This window comes from Lepisma saccharinum, chromosome 1 (genome assembly GCF_977018435.1).
Source record: "Lepisma saccharinum chromosome 1, izLepSacc3.1, whole genome shotgun sequence".
Taxonomy (NCBI): domain Eukaryota; kingdom Metazoa; phylum Arthropoda; class Insecta; order Zygentoma; family Lepismatidae; genus Lepisma; species Lepisma saccharinum.
Genome location: NC_139229.1, coordinates 14,561,392 through 14,583,115, shown reverse-complemented (window position 1 = coordinate 14,583,115; position 21,724 = coordinate 14,561,392). Strand labels below are relative to the sequence as shown.

Genomic DNA, 21,724 nt, shown 5'->3' with positions numbered 1-21,724 from the left:
CATTTTTGCAGACTCCGTGAATGACCAAAATGACAGCCGGTATCGGTTAATATAATCTGATACTTTTTGATGCCTCTGGTATCAGTCGATATTGATACATCAGCATTGGTATCGGCTCAGAGATACTATACACTCTTGGTTGCCATATTAATATCTCAAGAATTTGTAAATTATCAGGAATTTTCAAAAGTTAAAAGATCCCACAAATAGAAATTTAACATGCCATATTTTTTTATTCAACCATTCAGCTGTCTATTAAAAGAATAATTTATTACATATTGAAGATTTTATGAAAGAAAAAATATCATAAAAAACTCATTACAACCTTTAGTTTGCCACATGTCTTCAAATGTGGAATGTACATATGTCTTCATAAGTTTGGTGATCTCTGTATTATGGTATATTACAATCCATGAAACTGTACAGTTATGGGCACTTATGGGTTGTAATGCTACCATTAGCTCTCAATGAGATTGTTGCAACCCAGAGTGTCTGTGACTGTACAAGAAAGGTAGGTTGTTTGCCTAACAATTTGATTATGTGTTTTTCAGTTGTTTTTGTACATATTACGTGATTGCCAACATGGTGCAAAAATTCTGCAATATTTGTTGTTTGTTTCTGATTCAAGCAAGAAATAATTGATGTTTTATTATACTTCATTTTGACATTTACAAAAAGAAAAACAGTGGATCTAGTTCAAATATCGAAAAATCTTTGCATGATTGTATTTCCAAGCTCTGAAAATAAAGTTTTAGAAAATTTAGTGACAGTATTTCATTTATTTAAAAATATTTTTTTGAAATTGTTTTACCTGCTTCTTTTTCTTGGGCCAGTTACTTTCAATGTTATATTTTCTGTTCTTACCATTTCAATACTGCCAGATGTGAATAGCACATTTAGGGTTTAAATGTTATGTTTGCAACGTCCCTCTAGTGCACTTCTTAAAATAAACGTATACCACTGCTACAGAAATCTTAATCTCAGGGGATAGGTTCTTTGTTCGAGAATTCCAAATAAGAAAGCATTTTATAGCCAAGATGATGTAGTTAAATGCAGATCTATATTCTAAAAACTATACACAATACAGAGAAAATATATAGCGAAGCTTGTATATACATTGATATATATACAGGGTGATTGGTAATTCAACCTATTCCTGGAAAGGAGTAATACTAGAGCACATTTGCAACAAATTTGACCCTATGTACCGGGGGTCAGAAATCAATGAGTTTCGAGTTATTGCAGTTTGTAGATTTTCGTGACATATTCCCACTTGCAACCAAAAAACTAATAATTTTGAAAAACCTACTACACCTTGGGCACTTAATTGACACGTTGCTAACAGCTGACGAATGGGTGACTACTGGGAAAAAGAATTCATGCCCCAAAGTACTACACCCACAGAAAGAAACAGTCATTGGAGCACACGTCATGAAAAAATTTGGAAATTATCCTTTAAATCGAAGAGGATTACTCACAAAAATGGTAACACACTTAGCGTAAAAATTACGGAAAAAACTTCCTCGTTTCATAAGCTCTCCAAAAAGATACAAATGTTGTCAACTGGCACACGGGTTGGGGGGAAAATCTGAATAAAAAGTGGAGAAGGTGCGTTGTAGACCTCTTTGTAAAGTGAAAAGAAGTTGTCGGTTGTGAGAAAGAAATAACTGTTAGAAAAACTGCAAATCCTGTTCAAATTGCCTCCCCCGGTTACGTATGCAAGCGCGCAGCCTGCGGCGTACTTCAGACACAGTCACTCGGGTTGACACTCTGTCTCTCATGTATTGGGTGGCTGCCACAATTCTCTCTCTCAACTCTTCTTGTGAGTCCACTGGTGTACTGTAGACTAACTCTTTCATGTGACCCCAAATGTAAAAGTCGCATGGCATCAAATCCGGACTCCTCGCCGGCCAGGGGGTCGGGCCGCCTCGACCAATCCATCGCATGGGATAATTGTCGTCCAGCCACTGTCGCACACTCTGGAAATAATGGGCTGGGCAGCCATCATGTTGGTAAATCATCCTCCATCAGCGTCGTCAATTCTTCCCATAGGAAGTTTTCCTAGGAAGTTTTCGTAGGTTATGCCGTTTAGGTTTTGTGGCAGAAAGAATGGCCCGATCACATGTTGGTGGATGATTCCCATCCACACATTTAGTGAGAATTTTCTCTGGTGAGCCTTTTCTTTAGATTTTCTTGGGATGGCATCGTGGTCGAATTTGGATTCATCTGTCTACAGAATTCTTGTCAAATGATGGGGGTCTTCAGTGTCCGTATTTAGTAAAATCGACAAAAATCCATCCTTCTGACAAGATCTCCCTCCTCAATAGCATGCACTGGCGTGTAATGGTATGGATACAGTCGTGCTGTATGCACAGTGAACCAGACTTTCCATTGAATCAAGCCAAGTCGCCTCGCCACAGTTCTTGTTGAAGTAGTGCCATCTGCTCGAAAAAACTGCATGATTTCCTCCTCTTCGACAGGATCATGAACTCGGGGTCTGCTAGCATCGCCTTGGCATCGTTGAATCGATCCGTTTCTCGAATGCGCCAATATGTCGTACCAAACACGCTCACGTCAGGTAAACTCGTGGGTGTGGTACTTTGGGGCATGAATTCTTTTCCCAGTAGTCACTCATTCACCAGCTGTTAGCAACGTGTCAATTAAGTGCCCAGGGTGTAGTAGGTTTTTCAAAATTATTAGTTTTTTGGTCGCAAGTGGGAATATGTCACGAAAATCTACAAACTGCAATAACTCGAAACCCATTGATTTCCGACCCCCGGTACATATTGTCAAATTTGTTGCAAATGTGCTCTAGTATTACCCCTTTCCAGGAATAGGTCAAATTTCCAATCACCCTGTATATGCTGATTCCAAATTTACGTCGGTTATATTCTTCTTGGAAGGAAATCTTCTTCTTTTCTTCTCACAATTTTGGGAAAAAGGCTTCTTCTTCTTTTCTTCCTTCTATTTTGGGAAAAGGTTTCTTCTTCCTTCCTTCCTATCTTTGATTTGGGAAAAGGCTTCTTCTTATTTTCTTCCTTCTTTTTTGGTAAAAGGCTTCTTCTTCTTTTCTTCCTTCTATTTTGGGAAAATGCTTCTTCTTCCTTCCTATCTTTGATTTGGGAAAAGGTTTCTTCTTCTTTTCTTCCTTCTATTTTGGTAAAAGGCTTCTTCTTCTTTTCTATCTTTGATTATGGAAAAGGCTTCCTCTTCTTTTCTATCTTTGATTAGAGAAAAGGCTTCCTCTTCTTTTCTTCCTTCTATTTTGGAAAAGGCTTATTCTTCTTTTCTTTCTTCTAATTTATTGTCTTTCCTTTTAAAGCATAATCTTATTTATTGCATACAAAAGCTGACGATGTTCTCCTCGTCAGAGGTATTAAATCAAATTTTGGTCACTAGGATCAGAAAGGAGATACATTTCTGAATTAATTTGCTTACTTATTAACTTTCATTATTGTTTCATATACGAGCATATTCTTATTTATCTTAATTGTCTATTTACAACATTTTATTCACTCCTTCTATAATTTTTATACTCTTCCTTTATGTATTTTGCATTAACTGTAATATATATAATCACTCTTCTCTGCTCCTAGTTTCTACAATGAACTCTGCTCTTATTTATATGGCATGCTGCCATCTATCGTTGCTTTCAGGAAACATTTCTTCCTTGTCTTTTTCATTGTGTCCTCGGAACTGGCACGTGACATGTTAAAGGTATATGTTACTTGAACTAATAATATTAGCAAAAACTGTACTTTCAGTGGCTAACTTTTTATACATCCAGCATTTTAATGCAGTTCGCATGTGTCTTTTCTCAATGTGAGAAAGGCGAGTAAGAATTGTGTTAAAATATTATCTACTGCCAGTACAATTACACCCGCCGCAAAATGACTTCAATCCTCATAACAAAAGCACAAAAAATACAGAAAATTCATGTGAAAAGCTATTATTACAGATTCCGTAAAAAATATCATTCCATGTCCAATATTTAGGCTTCGTTTCCATGGAAACCTTTCTAACAATGGAAAGCTGAATCTCATTTTAGCCATTGTTGTTGTTTCCATGGAGATGATTTGAAATAAACAATTACCTAATTTCAAATGCCCATATCTCCGTTGCTAATTAACATAGAGAAATGATTTTATGCGCAATGGATTCAGCTCGATGCCTTCTATCAGATTCTGTAGAAAATTTAATTCCATGTCCAATATTTAGGCTTTGTTTCCATGGAAACCTTTCTAACAATGGGAAGTTAAATCTCATTTTTAGGACTTAAATTACTTCCCAAGTCTTAGCGAATCCATGCCCAAGTGCATCCAAATGGTTCTCAAAAGTAAAGGCAACATGACTCCGTATGCATTTTTTGCTGTATCTAATAGCTTAATAATAGCTTTTCACATTAATTTTCTGTATTTTTTGTGCTTTTGTTATGAGGTCCAAAGTCAATTGCGGCGGGTGTATATTAATGTTATTAATTCTTTAAAAGTTTGTCAGTTTTAAGTCCATATAAGTCATATATAAAAAAGCTCGAGTATTGTCTGAACCACTGACATGTTCCCCTGGCAGAAATCGAACCTGAGTACTCTTGATTACCACGTAACCGTTTTAACCACGGTGCCATTATGAAGATCCTGGAACTTTTATAAGAGTAAACAACAATTAAAGTTCCAATTAATTAAATTATTGCCTAGCATCAAATGCACTAAAGTAATTACCATTAAAATGAACTAAGAAATTGATTGAATCAACCGTGTTTAACTCTGTACCATAGGCATGTGCACGGGGGCAAGAGAGGACAATTGCTCCCCCTAACCATGAACTTTCACAGATTCTTCCACGGAGGGGCAAGCAAGGTATTTCTTTCAGGGGAGTAAATGACACATATTACCCTGATAATAGTGTTATCTGTTAGTGTTCTAAGAGGGTGGGTGTGGTCATCCATGCCCCTACCAGATGTCCATGCCCCTCTATTATTAGGATACTTTCAGCTAGAAATTTAATGTAGAGGAATTTTATCACCATCATTAAACAATATTATGCTCTCAAGCCAGCTTCGTTTCCTGGCAAATTTCTTGTTATTTGTCAGTTATGCTGACTCTATGTTGCTACAAATTATACATACACATATACATAGATACATATTACGCCTAAAATTACACTAAGGGGATTTTCGGTGGGTTTCTGACGCACACTATACATCCCTGTTTCATACCCATCAATACAATAAAACAGTGAGATGAAATGATGTTTTCTTTCCCGACTGAACTTTCATCAAGGCTTTTGCCCCCCCCCCCCCTTTCCCCTTAATCAGATGGTCTGCGCACATGTATGCTCTGTACGATACCTTCAGTTTAGAAATTCAAATACAATGAACTTCATATCTACAGTAAACTCTAGCTTCTTATCTGTCAAGAACGGTTTGAATAATTTTCTTATCACAATTATGCAAACAATTGATGGTGTGTCTGTTATTTATCTAATCTTTGATACACTTGAGGAGCACAGGTGTTACTTTCTTAGCCAGACTGTGATTGCTTGCAACATGTGGCTCTACGTTACTTCAATATTAATAGGCCTTGTAATTCTGATAATTTCCAGGAAAAAGAATCCTGAACCTATATGTGGAATATATTCACAGCCAGGAAAATGGTTCCCTTTAAAGTTTGCCATTTTTTATGGTTTGTACAGCTTTCGCCAGGTAAGTAATATTTCAGTATTGGTTGCCATCATGGGCATTTGTTGGGAACGCTTTTGTTGTATGTATTTTTCCCTTCACTCTAGCTTATTTGTTCAAAAAGGGGACTTAAAAAGTCAAAATCTTTTATTTTTGATCCCCTTCCTGCTTTTTCTTTCTATATTTTTCCATTCATTTCATGTTCTGTTAGTGTATTTCTTTTTCCCCTTCCTACTCACTTTTCCTATGTTTTTTATCTTTCTCTCAATTTTTGTTTGTACCATAGGGATTTATTAGAGCTGCAATGGTCTAGTTGGAGGGCAACTGACTTACACACAGGAGGCCCAGGTTCAATTCCCAGGGTGGGTGATCTAAGGTCGGAATTTTCCCGACCTTGTCCCTGCATAAAGCAGCTCTGGGGCTCACCCAGCCTCAAATCAGTGGGTACCTGGGGTGGGGGGGAGGGTAAAGGCAGCCAGAGCATGCTGATAACATCACCTCCAAAGTGGCTGAGATCGAGAACATGTGGGGCCCTACCCCCATATCCCCTAAATGTACTTTCATGACAGGGTGCTATATGAATGGGAAACTTTGCCTTTACCTATATCATTATGTGTTGGTCAAAGGATCTCTTAGTAACTTCTTATTACTTATTTCAATCTTATTTTTTATCATTAATTTTTCATTATTATACATTATTTCAGCAATTGATTCATATTTTAAAATAGTGTTGATATTATTTCAATTTATTTATTATTTAGTTATCATTTTATTTGAGAGAGAGAGAGAGAGAAAGAAAGATACACAAGTAATTAAAAGGGGGACAGTACAGTACTGAACAACATATACTATACTCTGTCTTAGAGTGTGAAGCAAGTGAATGAAAACTAGTCATCTGTGCAAGTAGTTACTCAAGAGGGCTTGACCAATGAATACATAAGGTGCAACATGACTAGTTACAAGCTGTTTGTCCTAGCACTGCTTTCCTCCACTCACTCACTTTCACCCCTTTTCTACCCAGGGGTGCCCATCCCCCCCAAGGCCCATGACACACACCCCAAAAATGTAGAACATCCCCCCCCCCTGTTTATGCCAAATTAATTACTCAAATTATTTTTGTTACACTAAATTTGGGGGAAAATATAATACCAGAGGTGGAACCAAAAATATTTGTCTGGGAGGGGGGGGCAAGTACCAGGATAAACATACCGATAATAATAACATTAATCATGGCTCTATAATTATTATTATTAAATAATGCAAATGATTTCACTGGACGCCATGGCATTCTCTCTTTTACAACTTTTTTTAGATCATTCGGCACCCATGGCCGACTTCCGCCACCCTTAGCTACAGCTCTGAACTTGACAAAAATGAGAAAAGCAGACAATGCGAGCAAAGCAAACAAGAAAATTTTACAAAATGAAATTATATTTGCATAAAATTTGAAATTGAAGGGGTATTTGCTCCTCTGTGCCCTTGGCCGTCAATGTTTGTCCCCCCTTTCTACCCTAGAATTGACTTCAAGTGAAGGTTGAGGGGGACGGGCAATGATCCCCTGCCCCCTGTTTTTGCGCCACTGTATAATACAGACATATTTAAGCAATATATGTTTACTTTAGATACTTTAGGCTCACTGCCATTGTTAGTCAACCTTATTCGGCACAGTTTGTCTGCTCGACTAACCTTGTATTAATGCGAATACCATGCCCCCCTCCATCCAAACCGATTCTAAAGACATAAGAGGTGGTGTTTCATTTCAACCCTATCGCTGCAATCACCCACAGGTAGGAAGAAAAACTGTACATAATAATCAAAACAAAAAATCAATAACAAGTCAATCAAACGATACCATCCCAGCCATTTTTGTGTGAAGATATATAGAATTGGTATAAAATTTTGTCCCCCAAAAATTTCCATGATGCAGGCACGTCATGACCCACCCCCCACCCCCCCGCAGTATTGCTCCACAGACCCCTAGGACAGAGTATACAAATATACACAATAAGAGTTAAAATATAATACATACACCGCCTATAGTATAGGCCTATACGCCTTCATTGCATGGTGCTATGCACAGGGGAGCACTTCACCTTTTTTTTACATTTATTAAAAGCTGCATTTTGTTTCTATTTTAAAATACAATAACTTACCGATCCAGGATCTCCAATTTTCACACAGATTTGACATGCAATTATCACCATTCCACCTTAAAATTAAGTTCGAAAAATCAAGATTTTGATAAGTGGCAAACAAATAAATATAATGGTACATATTTTGAGTCTCAGAGGCAAGAAAATGTTGTTCAATCAGTTGGTAATGATTGAATTTTGAAATGTAAAGCCTGAGGGGTAAAAATTCTAGATCTGGGGGAGGATTTTTTGTGACTTTGTCCCCTTCAATTCAAACACTCCTAATAACGATTTTATTTTGTTAATCAATATGCTATTTTTGTAGTGGCGAAGTAAATGTGTATCGACAAGAACAGATGGCCAACAAGCTGGTTATGGCATGAAATCCAGAAATTCTGTGGAAGAAATGGAAATGGCTCAGCCTTTATCCTCACATATAAAGGTAATTAGGAAGGTCACATTTACGTATATTGTTATATGTTTGAACAAATATGATTTTGACACCAAATCACTTTTCTTTGCTAATTTAAGTATATATACAGGTGTTGGAAGCATGTAGATACAGGCATTTCCTGTCCCAGTAATCTGTCCCTGCTGAAAAGTTTGTCTACTGTTTTCAGTGGATCTATAGGTGCTTTGAAACATCTACTGTGTTCAGATTTTCAAACAGATATAAATAAAATTACGTAGCAAAAAACGCAGGCTTGACCAGGACTCGAACCTGGGTCTCTGGCATTCCGTGCCATTGTTCTACAACTGAGCTACCGAGCCAGCCTGGCTTTGCCCGATTTTTCACTTGCTGTTTTACCTGTGTGGAATCGTCCCTGCCAGTGCTACCACAACAGAATCTGTTGCCTTTAAAACACAGTAGACGTTGCATCTTTCCTCCCAGCGTAGAGATGTTACTTCAGTAAATTAGGCACACACAGGAGTTGTATTATGTAAAACTGTTAGCAAAAATAATAAATAAAATTGTTAATAAGGAGGAATTAAATGTAATATTTACAGCCACCATCTTAAACTAAGCCCACTATATATGTATTAAATATAATACTAAAAAAGTTATATTCTCTACTGTACTGTTTTCAGTAGATCAATAGGTGTTTTGAAACATCTACTGTGTTTACATCAAATAGATGTAGAAACAAATTGTTAATCAGGAGGAATGAAAAGTTATATGTACAGCCAACATGTTGAGCTTGACACACTACATACAATATTACGCGTAATACTGAAGAGAATATTTCACTTTTAGTTCTTCTAATGTACATGTACATTAGGCCTACTGAAGGTGTTCAGTAGGAAACCATTGAGTTTCAGTAATTTCTGAGACACAGTAGGGTACAATTGATAACAGCAGATTCTGTCTACTGTAAACAGTAGAAATTTTCAGCAGGACATTGATTGGCATGTTATGAGTACATAATTTATACCATCACTAAGAAATTTCTTTAGATATGTGCACACTAAGATAATCTAATTGTACCTTATGAGTAACTAAACAAGAGAATGCTATATAATATTTTCAGGCTTTTGATGCAGTTTTCTTCTCTGGCGCCAATAAAGAAGGATACTACTTTATCATATCATCTGAGAGACGGCCATATAATATTTGCAATGGACTTTGCTATATTGTCGTATGTAACAGCTTTACATGTCTATTTTTTTGTCAATCATTTTCATGTAAATTTCACTCTGCGAAAGGTTCTAAATGCTAAAAGTTATGTTAACAGTTAGTCAATCTCATGACAATGATAAAAATGTTCATTTTTATTTTAAAAGAACTGGCAAACTGGAAAATGTATATACATAAAATCGACTACAATTTCTTTCAAAGGTCGCAAAAAATTTGTTGATGAATATTAATTTCATGAATTGAAAAAGAAGCAAAACTTGAAAGATATACAAGAATATAAAATTGTAAAAATGTTAGTATGTCTAAATTGTTGTATATTTCTGTGATACTGCTTCAATTTAATTTTCGCTCACGAATAAGTTTTATTTACTTCAATATATGTAGAAGTTAATTTGCATGCTATGCTATTTACTGTCCTTACAAGGATTTTCCTTCTGTAATAACTAGTTATACTTTATTTTGATAGGTACCTAAATTAGGGTTACTTTGTAGCCCTAAACTCCCTGACACCATCTTGTTTGGTGCAAAAGATGATGACTTTGGTGCAGAGTGCATTCTACTTACCCCAGTTTCAGCAATGAGAATATGGACACTTAAATACAAGGGGAAAATGAGGTAATATGTTGCCTACAAATCACACTTTACCATTTGACAATGAATGAAGGAATAATGAATCTAGTAATATGTTAACAATGTATAGCTATGAAGAAAAGGACATTAGACTTGGGCATAGGTGATATCTGAATTAATAAATGTTAGTTTTTACAAGTCATGTATCAGGGCAGGGCAATCTCATTGATGCAAACTTTTGTTCTGTACTGCAAGTACAGTAGACTCGCGATTAACTGAGTCCTGATTACCCGAGGCTCCGGGTTAACCGAGGAAGTGGTTGGAAAACATCGTGCTTCATAACGCACCCCCTGTTTGTTTACTAGTAAGTTAGAGTCAAGTCACCGTCCGCGCTGAATGTGTTCGTTACATTGTCAGTGTATCCGATTGTTACGGTGGGGTTTAAATCTGTGTAGGCCTATTCTAAGCAGGTAATGCAGTATGAGTGGCAAACGGAAAAGGTGTGTGGTTTCTCTGGAAACAAAATTCAACTCAATAAAAAGGTTGGATCAAGGTGCATCTAGGTTGCTGCTGATTATGGAGTTGGAGAAGTGACTGTTGGAGATTGGAGACGTAAGCGTAAGGACAGTTTTAAGTGTTGTTTCATCACTTATGACCTATTAGCACATTATGTCCATATTATCCGAGTTTTTCCGTATCCAAGGTAGTCTCGGTCCCAATTAGATCGGATAATCGCAAGTCTACTGTATATACTTTTTGTGTGTGACCAGATTTGGTGCATTTATGCCTCCTGCAATATATGATAGCACACCTAACAGTTCCAGATTAAGGGCCTCCCCCATGGCGCAGTGGTAGTGTCATTGCCTTGTAATCAAGGGGTCCCGGGTTCGATACCTGGTGGAGGCACAAGTGGTTCGGATCCCACTTTAAACTGTAGGTCCAGTCCCGATTAGCCTTACTGTGCATAAAGTGGACTTAAAGCACCAACTCAACTCAACAGTTCCAGATTAAACATAAGTTATTTGTCTGCAAATAATGCATCCTGCAGAAGGCATTAATTGTACAATTCACCATTTCTTAGCTATACAGAGATATTTTTAATGAAAAATAAAAAATACACCTGTATATACTTAAGATTTACATGTTAGGATTACATCATACAGGGTATTTGCTTCTACAAGTATTTAAGTGTGTACACTGGAAGCCTGATTTTATGTTCCTGCATTTTACACATTCCTGCATTATTCATTACTCATAAATTATATGAAATTTTCCTGCATTTTAAGTTATTTTGCCTTGGTCCTCTGAAAAAGATAAAACTGAGGTTCTACTATATTGAACAAACAGCATTTTATCCTCGCTCATATAACCAAAACTACTTTAAGGGAGTGTTTAATATGAAAATATCTACTGCAGCTTAAATATGCAACAAACTGATATGTACTTTTTTTTATCAAAATTATGACATGAACAAATGCTACCATATAATGCTTCGAGTAAACTTTGTTTTCATATATCTATAATTTTAATTTAGGCTCCAATCTGATCCTTCAAAGATATTTAATGTTGAATTTGAGGCAGAATGGAAATCTACACTTCCATATTTTGATTATGATACTGATATGCATCCTATGGCTGTTTCCAGAGCTTTTTCAAAAGAAAAATGGACAAGCACTTACTTCAGAAATTTAAAAGAGTAAGTATACCATGTGTGTAAGAAATGTTTTTAAATATTAACGTAATAACTAATTGACTAACTCTCTAGCCTTCTTAATCCTGAAGATTCATGGCTGCAGCAACACAAACCTTCCATCTGTCCCTATCCTGGGCAAGATCAATCCAATATTTTCCATCCTTGCCGATTTCTTTTAGGTCCATCTCAACGTTGTCCCTCCATCTTCGTCTTGGCCTTCCTTTAGGTCTCTTACCATTGGGTTTCCCAACAAGAATCCTGTAAACTCTTCTTTCGTCTCCCATATCAACATAATAAAAAGTAGAAACAACTTGAAATTTATTCCTTATAGTTAATATGAAAAAGTGTTTCATACTGCATTTTTTGTTTACATTTGGTGTTTAATCAATTATACTTGTGCAGATGTCTGCTCTTAATTTCAAATGTTATATGAAACATTTGATTAATAACATACATCATAAACTTTGGCTAATATGTCCATTGCAAAGGTAGGAAATAAACAGTACTCGAAATGAGGGGGTGCAGGGTGGTGGTATCCCTCCACCTGGAAAGTTTCACAAAGCATCCCCCAGCTGTCTCATTGTTACCATGTTAAATCATAGGAGTAGAGTATTAGAATATATGTTATGTAGGCTTACCATACGTCCGGGATTAGCCCGGACAGTCCCGTTTTTTTAGTGCTGTCCGGGGTGATGTCCGGGATTGCAAAATGTCTGGGGTTTTGAGAATCTGAACATGAAAATAGCTACCAGTATTGAATATTCACGACCGGAATATAAGACAAACAAGCAATTTCTGAAAAAAAGTCATGTCTAGTGAAAAGTGCAACTGAGTCAACTAACAGATAATGCTACCTAGAACAGAGAGGTTTCCTAAACATCAGAAAATGTATTATTCAATTAAACATTTGAAAATTGATTGATTGATTTTAGAAAATAATGTTAACATATTTTCTTGTACAATTTATAGTTTAATGTTCCAATAAAATATTAAGGTTTTTAAGTAATTTCAATTTATTTTTTGTAAAAAAACTGAAATTTAGCAGTAACGAGTTGATTGCCAATATGTCCTGGGTTGGACCCAAAAATATATGGTAGGCCTAATGTTATGTAAATACAAAATCCAGATATTGGCACAAAACTAGATTGATTGATTGATTTCATCCATGAATCAAATTGTTTGCATTTACATGCAGTGATATCGAACATGTCAATTTATATCTACAGTATCATAGATATTTCAATATAATAGTACAATGAAATACAATATATGCACAAATGAAATATAGTAAAATACAATGATATAGTCTAATTTGATGCGTACAAATACTGCAATGGAAATGTTACCAATTTCCATTTCCAATACCATGAGCATTAGAACAATAATACACTGTCAATGCAGTGCATGATCACAGTGGAATATAATAAAATATAAAATATAATGGAGTATAACAATGAGATGCAAAATATGTATACAGTGAAAAGTAATTTATATATACACTGGTCAAAACAATTAGGGGAGCAAGCAAGAAATCCCAAAACCAAAGTTGGAAAGTCAAAAGTAGCAATGTATGTTGATGAAGTGAGTGTGTCCTCAACCAGTACAATTCATCTGTGATGAATCATCAGCATGAAGAGCTCTCTAGTGACACCATAAGGCACATGGCAGAATTTGTGATATGGCGAGCAATCACGAGGTCACTTGGGAACACCGGTTGTTTGGTGCTGGCAGACCGTAAGTGCAGGTGGGATTCAGTTGAGTAGTGTTGAATAGGAACGATGGCAGAACAACACGATTTAGGGGAATCTAGCGCATGGAGAACCATTGGGAGGATGGAAGCAGGGCAAACACAACTTGAGGTGGCTGCAGCCCTTGGTGTGTCACGCAGTTTCACTTCCAGGTTGTGGACACGATTTCAACAGACAGGTACAGTACGAAGGAGGCCTGGGCAAGGTCGTCCACGGTCAACAACAGTTAGGGAAGACCGGTACTTAGCATTGTCGGCTCGCAGGAATAGGCAGCAAACTGCAACTGACTTGCAACGTGGCCTTGTTTTGGCAACAGGACGAAGAGTCTCGGGCCAAACTGTACGAAATCGCCTGCGGGAAAGGGGTCTTTATGCAAGAAGACCAATGGTGTGTGTCCCTCTGAAAGCCCAACACCGTAGGGCCCGCAGACAGTGGGCTGTGGAACATCGTGAGTGGGGACATGGAGAATGGAGTTCAGTTCTCTTCTCGGATGAGTCGCATTTCAGTCTCCAGTCAGATAATCGACGCATTCTCATCTGGAGGGAACGTGGGACTCGCAATTATCCCTCACATGTGTGCGAAGTGTCTCAGTATGGTGGCGGTGGCTTAATGGTATGGGCAGGGATCAGTGTTGGTTGACGTACCCCCCTGCACATTATCCGGAACGGTACTTTGACAGCCTTACGGTACCGGGATGAGATCCTCAGGCCTCATGTTGTCCCAATGGCTGCAGATATCGGTGATCGTTTCATTTTTGTGGACGATAATGCCCAACCTCACCAAGCACGTCTGGTTGACGCCATGCTACGGGATGAGGGTATTGAATGAATGGTATGGCCAGCATCCTCCCCAGACTTGAATCCCATTGAACATGTGTGGGACACACTCGGAAGATGCATTGCTGCTCGGCCAGCGCCGCCTACAACTCTGCAACAGTTGGAAATGGCCCTTCTGGAGGAATGGGTGAATATCCCGCAGGCTGTCGTTGATAACCTTATTGGTTCCATGCAAAACAGATGTGCAGCTGTCATAGCCGTTCATGGCGACCACACGCCTTATTAGAGGTATGGATCTGTTGCGTATCTGTCCATTTCTGTTGTCTTATCACCGTGCTGTTCTCCTGATTTTGTGCAGTACCTTGCAGAAATCACCCCTAGAACTCTGTTGTGCTAATGACTCAATAGACATGTATTGTACTGGTTGAGGACGCACTCACCTAGTCAAAATACATTGCTACTTTTGACTTACCAACTTTGGTTTTGGGATTTCTTGCTTGCTCCCCTAATTTTTTTGACCAGTGTATATAAAGTAAAGAAGATAAAATAATAAAAAATCACCTTGTAATGAAGGGGTCCCAGGTTCGATACCTGGTGAAGACACATTGTGGATCGGATCCCACTTTAAACTGTAGGTCCAGGCCCAATTAGCTGTATTGTGCATAAAGTGGACTTAAAACACAAACTCAATCCAATCCAATCAAAAATAATAAGAAATTAAATTTTATTGTTGCATGCTTAGATATTCATCAACTGAGTAAAAGCAATGTTCCAGTAAATATTTGTATAGTTCTCTCTTAAAAACTTTGCAGGTTTCGATTTGTTTTTATGTGGTTTGGTAGGTTGTTATACAAGAGAGTCCCTGTGTACCTAGGCCCTTTTTCATATAAAACTGTATTGTGTGCAGGTATTAGTAAGTTAGTTTTATTTCTTGTGTTATAATTGTGTATGTCATGGTGGCACCTAAACAATTTATAGAAATTTGCTTTTACATAATGGAGCAGGTGAAAAATGTACAAGCATGGGAGTGGCAGAACACCTAGATCCTTGAACAGCTTCCTACATGGTTCCTTTGATCTTGCCCCCACCATAATTCATACAACTTTCTTTTGTAAAATAAAAATCTGCTTACTCTTGTGTGCATACCCCAGAAAATAATTCCGAATGTTAACAAGGATTGAAATAAGCTAAAATAAATTATTTTCATTGCCTCCAAATTTGTGGTGGCCTTTATTACTTTGACAACATAGATTATTTTGCTCAGTTTGCCTGCCAAATAGTTGATTTGTGATTCCCAACTCAGATTTTCATTGATCCACAGCCCTAAAAAATTAACAGATTTCTCGTAGTTAACCACATTGTTTTCTATTTTGATGGAAGGGTTACCTTGTGGTTTGCTCCTTGCATGATGAAAATTTACTTCTATAGTTTTGTTAACATTCAGTTTTAGTTTGTTCGTTGAAAACCACTTACTGAGATCCTCTATTGTGTGACTAATGTTGGAAAGAAGTTCACGTTTGTGCCAGTCATCACCATGCTTGTATCGTCAGCGTATAAGACAGATCTCACAGAGCTTTGGTTTATTGGCAAGTCATTTATGTATAACACAAACAGTATTGGTCCCAGTATAGATCCCTGGGGAACTCCACATGTTATTTTACATTGTTTTGAGACACATGTTTTTGTGCACCTGCTTTTTTCATCTACCTGCCTGATCTCTACGACTTGAGTGCGGTTTTGTAAATATGATTGAAACCAATCATTTGCTTTCCTCTTATTCCATACTGGTTTAGCCTTTTCAGTCAAAAGCTTTTGTCAAATCAAGAAACAGCCCTATACTTTGGTCCCTATTGTCTAACAGATCCCTCACGTATTCTAGGTATTCAAATACAGCTGAAACCGTTGATTTCCCTCTACAAAATCCATGTTGAGAAGTGTTGATGATATTGTTTTTGTTCAGAAATAGTGTGACTTGATTATACATGACAGTTTCATGAATTTTTGAGAATGGTGAGAGTAATAAAGCTGGTCTGCAATTTTCCATGTTTTGTTTATCACCCTTCTTATATATGGGTTTTATCTTTGCTTCTTTCATTTTATTTGGAAATAACCCTGTTGAGAGTGACAGATTTGCTATGTGGTAGAGTGGTTGGGCAATGTGAGAGTTGCTCTATTTGATAATTGTGAAAGGTATTTCGTCTACACTGCAGGACTTTTCATTTTATTGATGATAACTTTTATTTCATTGGTAGTGACTGGATGCACAAACATTGTTTTGTGACAAGAATTTACATTTGCTTTGTATACCTTCCTTTTATTGCTTTGGGAAGTTGTCAATTTTTGTGCAATTCCCCACATAGTATTTATTAAACATTGTTGCTACTTGTAAGGGATTCTTTACAGTGTCACTGTTTTGAATTAGAGTAATGTTTTCCATTTTTTTAATATTACCTTTTATCTCTCTCTTTACTATGTCTCACATTGTCTTTGTTTTATCACCAGTGTTTCTAATAAGGTTCTCGTTGTGTATTTATTTAGTTAATTTTATCACAGTCTTGTATTTAGACTTATACTTAGCGTAGTATTTCTCAAATTCATTTGTTATCTTTCTCTCTCTTTTAAGTTTGTTTAAAAACCTCATTTTTCACTTACTTCTACAATTTCAGTTGTAACCCAAGTTTTTCTCTACGCGGTTCATTTTTTGCTAGTTATTTGTGCAAAATAAAAAGAAACTTCGAATTTGGAACATTTTTGAGATAATTAGACTACATGAAACCAATACTGATACCACTGGTATAATAAATAAATAAATAAAATGTTCTCCTATAATTTCTTTTCACAGAGCTCATCAAACACACTATGAACAAATGGGAGAATTGAAAGGTGCAATAACTATTGATGGTGATATACACAACATATCACAAATGCCATCTTTCCGTGATCACAGCTACGGTAAGTACATGTAAATATACAGGGTGAGCATAAAAGAAATAGACAAGTTTCAAAGTTTTACAGAAACAAGAGTTTTAATAACATGGCTGAAATACTTACATGATTGGGAAGAGTATGTCCTGAAGTTTACATGGCTAAGTTACAAATGTTCTATGTTTGACCCTTTTGTAACATGACAGATATCAATGCAATAGACCAGTTCTCCCCAAACATGTCTATGTACATGTCAACAGTCACAGCAGCTATTGTGATGTGTTGTTTAAGATGGTTCACACTTGTAGGAAGGGGAGGAACAAAAATCCGGTCCTTGATGTATCCCCACAAGGTGTTAATTCACAAGCACACAGAAAGTATTTTCTACCTGGCTAGCAGCCATATTGCACAATTGACTAAAAGGGTGCTCACGTGATGCTGACGTTAAAAAAATAAATGAAAAGTGGAGGTCGTAAACTTGAAGACTATCTCTATAAAACAGTACTAAATGCTTCCTGATAAAACAAACATTTTTTTTATTTACAAAGCATTTAATCTATTTCTTTTAGGCTCACCCTGTATAGTATAATAATAATAGTCTCTTTGCAGTGAGACAAAACATCAGCTCTCCACAGAACTTTTCATGATAAATGAAAACTGTGAACCATTAGGTCACCAGGTGCATTCTGTTCTGTCACAACGAAATCATGTCAGTCAAACACATATGAAACTTTCATTTTTTCTATAGTCAAGTTATAATCGACAATATTTTTGCCACCTAGCTAGAGGATAAATTATTGTAAACAGGATTATAAGTTTGTAACATTATGTGAAGTTCATATATGCAGAAAATTTGAAAAATCAAAGGAAAAAACTGCAGCAGTTTTGTTTATATCAATATTTGTTTTAAGTCCACTTTACTTTTTGCAAATATGCTTAGAATTTCACAACAGGGTGTTGTTTATCTAAATGAATCAGGGCATTTCTTTGGAAGATCCGTCGCGTCTATTTACTCTCAGATAGGCTAATTGGAACCATTGGTTGCTGGATCACTGTGTCTCTCCAATGGGATTACAAGGCGACATCATCTTCTTTTTCCAATTTCATAAATTTGACATAATTATACATGTGATCACATACGTATAGACCTGACTAATTCTGTAAGATAAGCACAAATAGATATATTTATGTTACTGTACAAAACTGTTACCCATTTTTTTTTTTTTTTACAGGAAATATAAGGAATTGGGATTTAATGCATCGGTATGCTTTCCATCATATGTTTCTGCAAAATGGCATTAAAGCAACAGTAGGTGTCATATGTCAGCCATGCACATGTTCAATGTAAGTTAATATCTCTATTATTCAACTTAATCCCTTCCTGTTAATTTTCTGTATGAGTGGGGAATATATCGTGTTTCACCATTTGTTCCAGGATTTTGAATCTTGGCTACACAGTAGCAATCCCACATGGAAGAGAAAAAGCATGCCAACAGGTAGGGGAAAATGTACAAGTGTGTTTCGTGAAAGATACAGTGGCTTAGTTACTCATTTCTCCACTAGTAGCCAGTAGTGTGCAATGATAGTCCAGGTGAACGGAAAGCTTTTTGTGTCCTGCAATTTGCTATTTGACCCAACCTCATTCCATGTGACTGATCATCTCCGTGGGTAAATTGGTCCCTGAGCTACTGACGTCCGAAATCCCAGTGACTTATGAAACATCCTGTATTACTGTAATGATTCTCTCTACTGGAATACGATTGTCCACTCGAAGAAGTTCCAATCTGTGTTCCATGCATTATGTAGAGAGAGCATGAATTCCGTAATGGAGTGTTCACCTCATGCACATTATTTTCTTAATTGCAGGCTCGAAGTGGGTTACGTGTACACAGAGTATGGTGATCTGCATCCTGTAGAATGGTGTGACCTGAAGCTCTACAATCATGGTGAAAACGGAAGACCACCTCTTGATTATGGATTTCAATTCAAAGCAGGTATTCACAGTCACCTTAGAAGTTTAGGAAACAGCATTTTCATGCAATTAACTAGTCACATCCACATATTTTTTTTAAGAAGCTTTTGCAATGCAAAAGAATCTGCATATTTAGACATTTGCTTAAAAAAAGTACAGAATAGAGATTATTTGTTTACATCCATAAAAGTTTTAAACAAAATAGCCCAATATTGCACTAATACTAAAAGAGTACTGATTAATCTGTCCCATCCCTAAAATGTTTTGAAATTATGTATAGTTCACATGTTAATATGGATTCCTAGGAATACCAACTCTAAATTCACATTCATTCTTTCCGTTGTCCAAATTTTCCAATGGATTCCAATCCTCAGGGTATAGAAGTTACAAGCAAGATGTGATTAAAGATTAAGGGTCTCTTCAAATATGACCACCGAGTGGCAGCACTCAGTGACACATTTGATGGGCATATGGTGGATACTAAAGCGAGAAATGTACTTTACACCAGGCAGTGGAACCACTGAAAAGGGCACCTGTGAAGCCATTGAGTGAGAGAGAAGTGATAGTAGATACAATTTACTCTCTTCTTTATGTATCTGTTTTTTAATCTTTCAATTTTCCTTTCTATCTTCCTGTCTCTCTCTTTTATCTCTCTGCAGAGAGAAAAAGAAGGAGAAAGAATATAAACTGTCGTCGCGAGAAAAGAGATTCTGTTACTCTTTCTTCCTCTTTTTATCTTTGTTTCTACATTTTTCTCCTTACCTCTTTGTCTTTCTCATATCCCTCTTTATCTATCACAGAGAGAAGGGCGTGTTCTTCCCTTTATTGGTATTATTTCTTTCTATCTCTCGCTTCCCATGAGTAAAAGTATCAAAATGTGTCCAACAAACAAGCCATAAATGCATTAACGATACTCTACTGGGTGCAGGCGTGGATCCACAGGGAGGGTGATATGGTCGATTGTCCCACCCAACTACTAGGTTTTTTTTTATATATTATTGTGCCTAATAATTGTTCTGTCTTTTCTCACCAAGTTTAAAAGGCTCGAGGATATATTTTATAAATATTGATGGAAGCCCACTTTTTTTATCATGATAAGCTAATCGGAATTGAACCTACAGCTTAATGTGGATCTGAATCACTCTGCGAAGATGCCTCAAAAGAAAATCGAACCCGAGACCACTGCAGAAAATGGGATTTTGCTTCTTTGTTCATTAATTTTACTTCTCATTTTTTCCATAATAATTGGAGGAATTATGATAATAACTACTTATCACAACCCTGGTCCCTATTTTTGCCAAAAAAAAAAAATGCTAATCTCTAGATGTTTACTTCTAACAGAATCCAATATTGTTTACATAAAACAGTTGATTCTCAGTGAGGTTAGGTAACTGACTGAAATTTACCCATCCCAACTGTAACTTCTAGATCCACCACTGACTGGGTGGCAACAACATTGATCTGCAATGAACACATCCTTGTAAAACAACTGGCATTTGAGCACAAAGAGTACAGAGTTAGGTGTCATTGGTCTCTCAACTTGCTACATATCCTATTTTCTTTGCACAGGAGGAAGAACATATAGAGTACAAGTGTTGGTTAAAGAAGCATCTACCCATTACGTTGGTTGGAAATGGGAGGCTCGCATGGAGGAGATGTTTGTGGAATATGTTGTAAATGGAGTAAGTGGAAGAGGAACTTCAGAATGGAATTACCACAATGAAACTGGAAGACCCAATACTGTTGCTTCTGCCGATCCTCATTGGTTCGATGACATTTTGGAAGAATATGCCACTGCCAAGTAGAACTATCCTTCTTGTGTTGAACGATTAATGCTTCTTCTATGTACGTATCGTTTGCATTGTAGAATTCATCTTCTTGTAACTTAAAACACATTGTGATGTGACATTTCAGGAGAACACTCACTCCCTTCATTGGACATTTATTTGTAGTTTGATTAATGTGAGAGTTGCAATAGGATAAATTTAGCAAAAACAAAAGAGAAACTCAAGGAGAGAAACTGTTACACAATGCATCTTGTCAATATAGGAGCCTGCAAACACAACTGTGGAATATGCAACAATTTTTCAACCGAATATTTTTATCAAATTATAATTAGGAAGTGCATGTCCTTCTGAAACGTTGCATCAAAAAAACATATTTAGAAGCTTGTAAACAACCATAACTACAAGAAAGATTAATGATGTTGCCAAAATAAAACACCTCTTAAACTGTTTTTTTTTTTTGTACTTCACCCCTCTGGTTCCAATCTTCAGTGAAATTAAAGTGGTTTTCCTACAGAAGCAAGAAATAAGCAACATTCACAACTCGGAAACAAATCTTCAGAAATAAATGCAATATTCACTTCGGTCTGTTGGTTGTGCATACACTGTGAATTATTTTGTAAAGACTGGATGGGGTCTGTCATTGGTGTGAAACCCCCAATGCCTCCTGTCACTTCTGGCTGAAAAAGTCTGAAAAAGACTTCAAATTCTTGACAATTGTCCAAATGAAAATGTTACCACATATTTCAAAATTCATACACTGGTTAGAAATACAGAATTTTATGGGATGTAAAAATATGTTTTATTGTTT

The 21,724-nt window shown here is 36.7% G+C and overlaps 1 protein-coding gene across 1 annotated transcript; it reads left to right on the top strand.

Annotated features, from left to right (window-relative positions):
• Positions 1–5,534: 5,534 nt before the first annotated feature.
• Positions 5,535–21,657, top strand: LOC145985245 (uncharacterized). Its single transcript, XM_083119062.1, has 9 exons — positions 5,535–5,701; positions 8,135–8,251; positions 9,339–9,446; positions 9,912–10,060; positions 11,550–11,711; positions 17,075–17,184; positions 18,390–18,501; positions 19,024–19,151; positions 20,699–21,657. Exons 1-9 carry the CDS (start codon positions 5,546–5,548, stop codon positions 20,932–20,934), a joined length of 1,278 nt encoding a protein of 425 aa, XP_082975188.1. The 5' UTR covers positions 5,535–5,545; the 3' UTR covers positions 20,935–21,657.
• Positions 21,658–21,724: the final 67 nt, after the last annotated feature.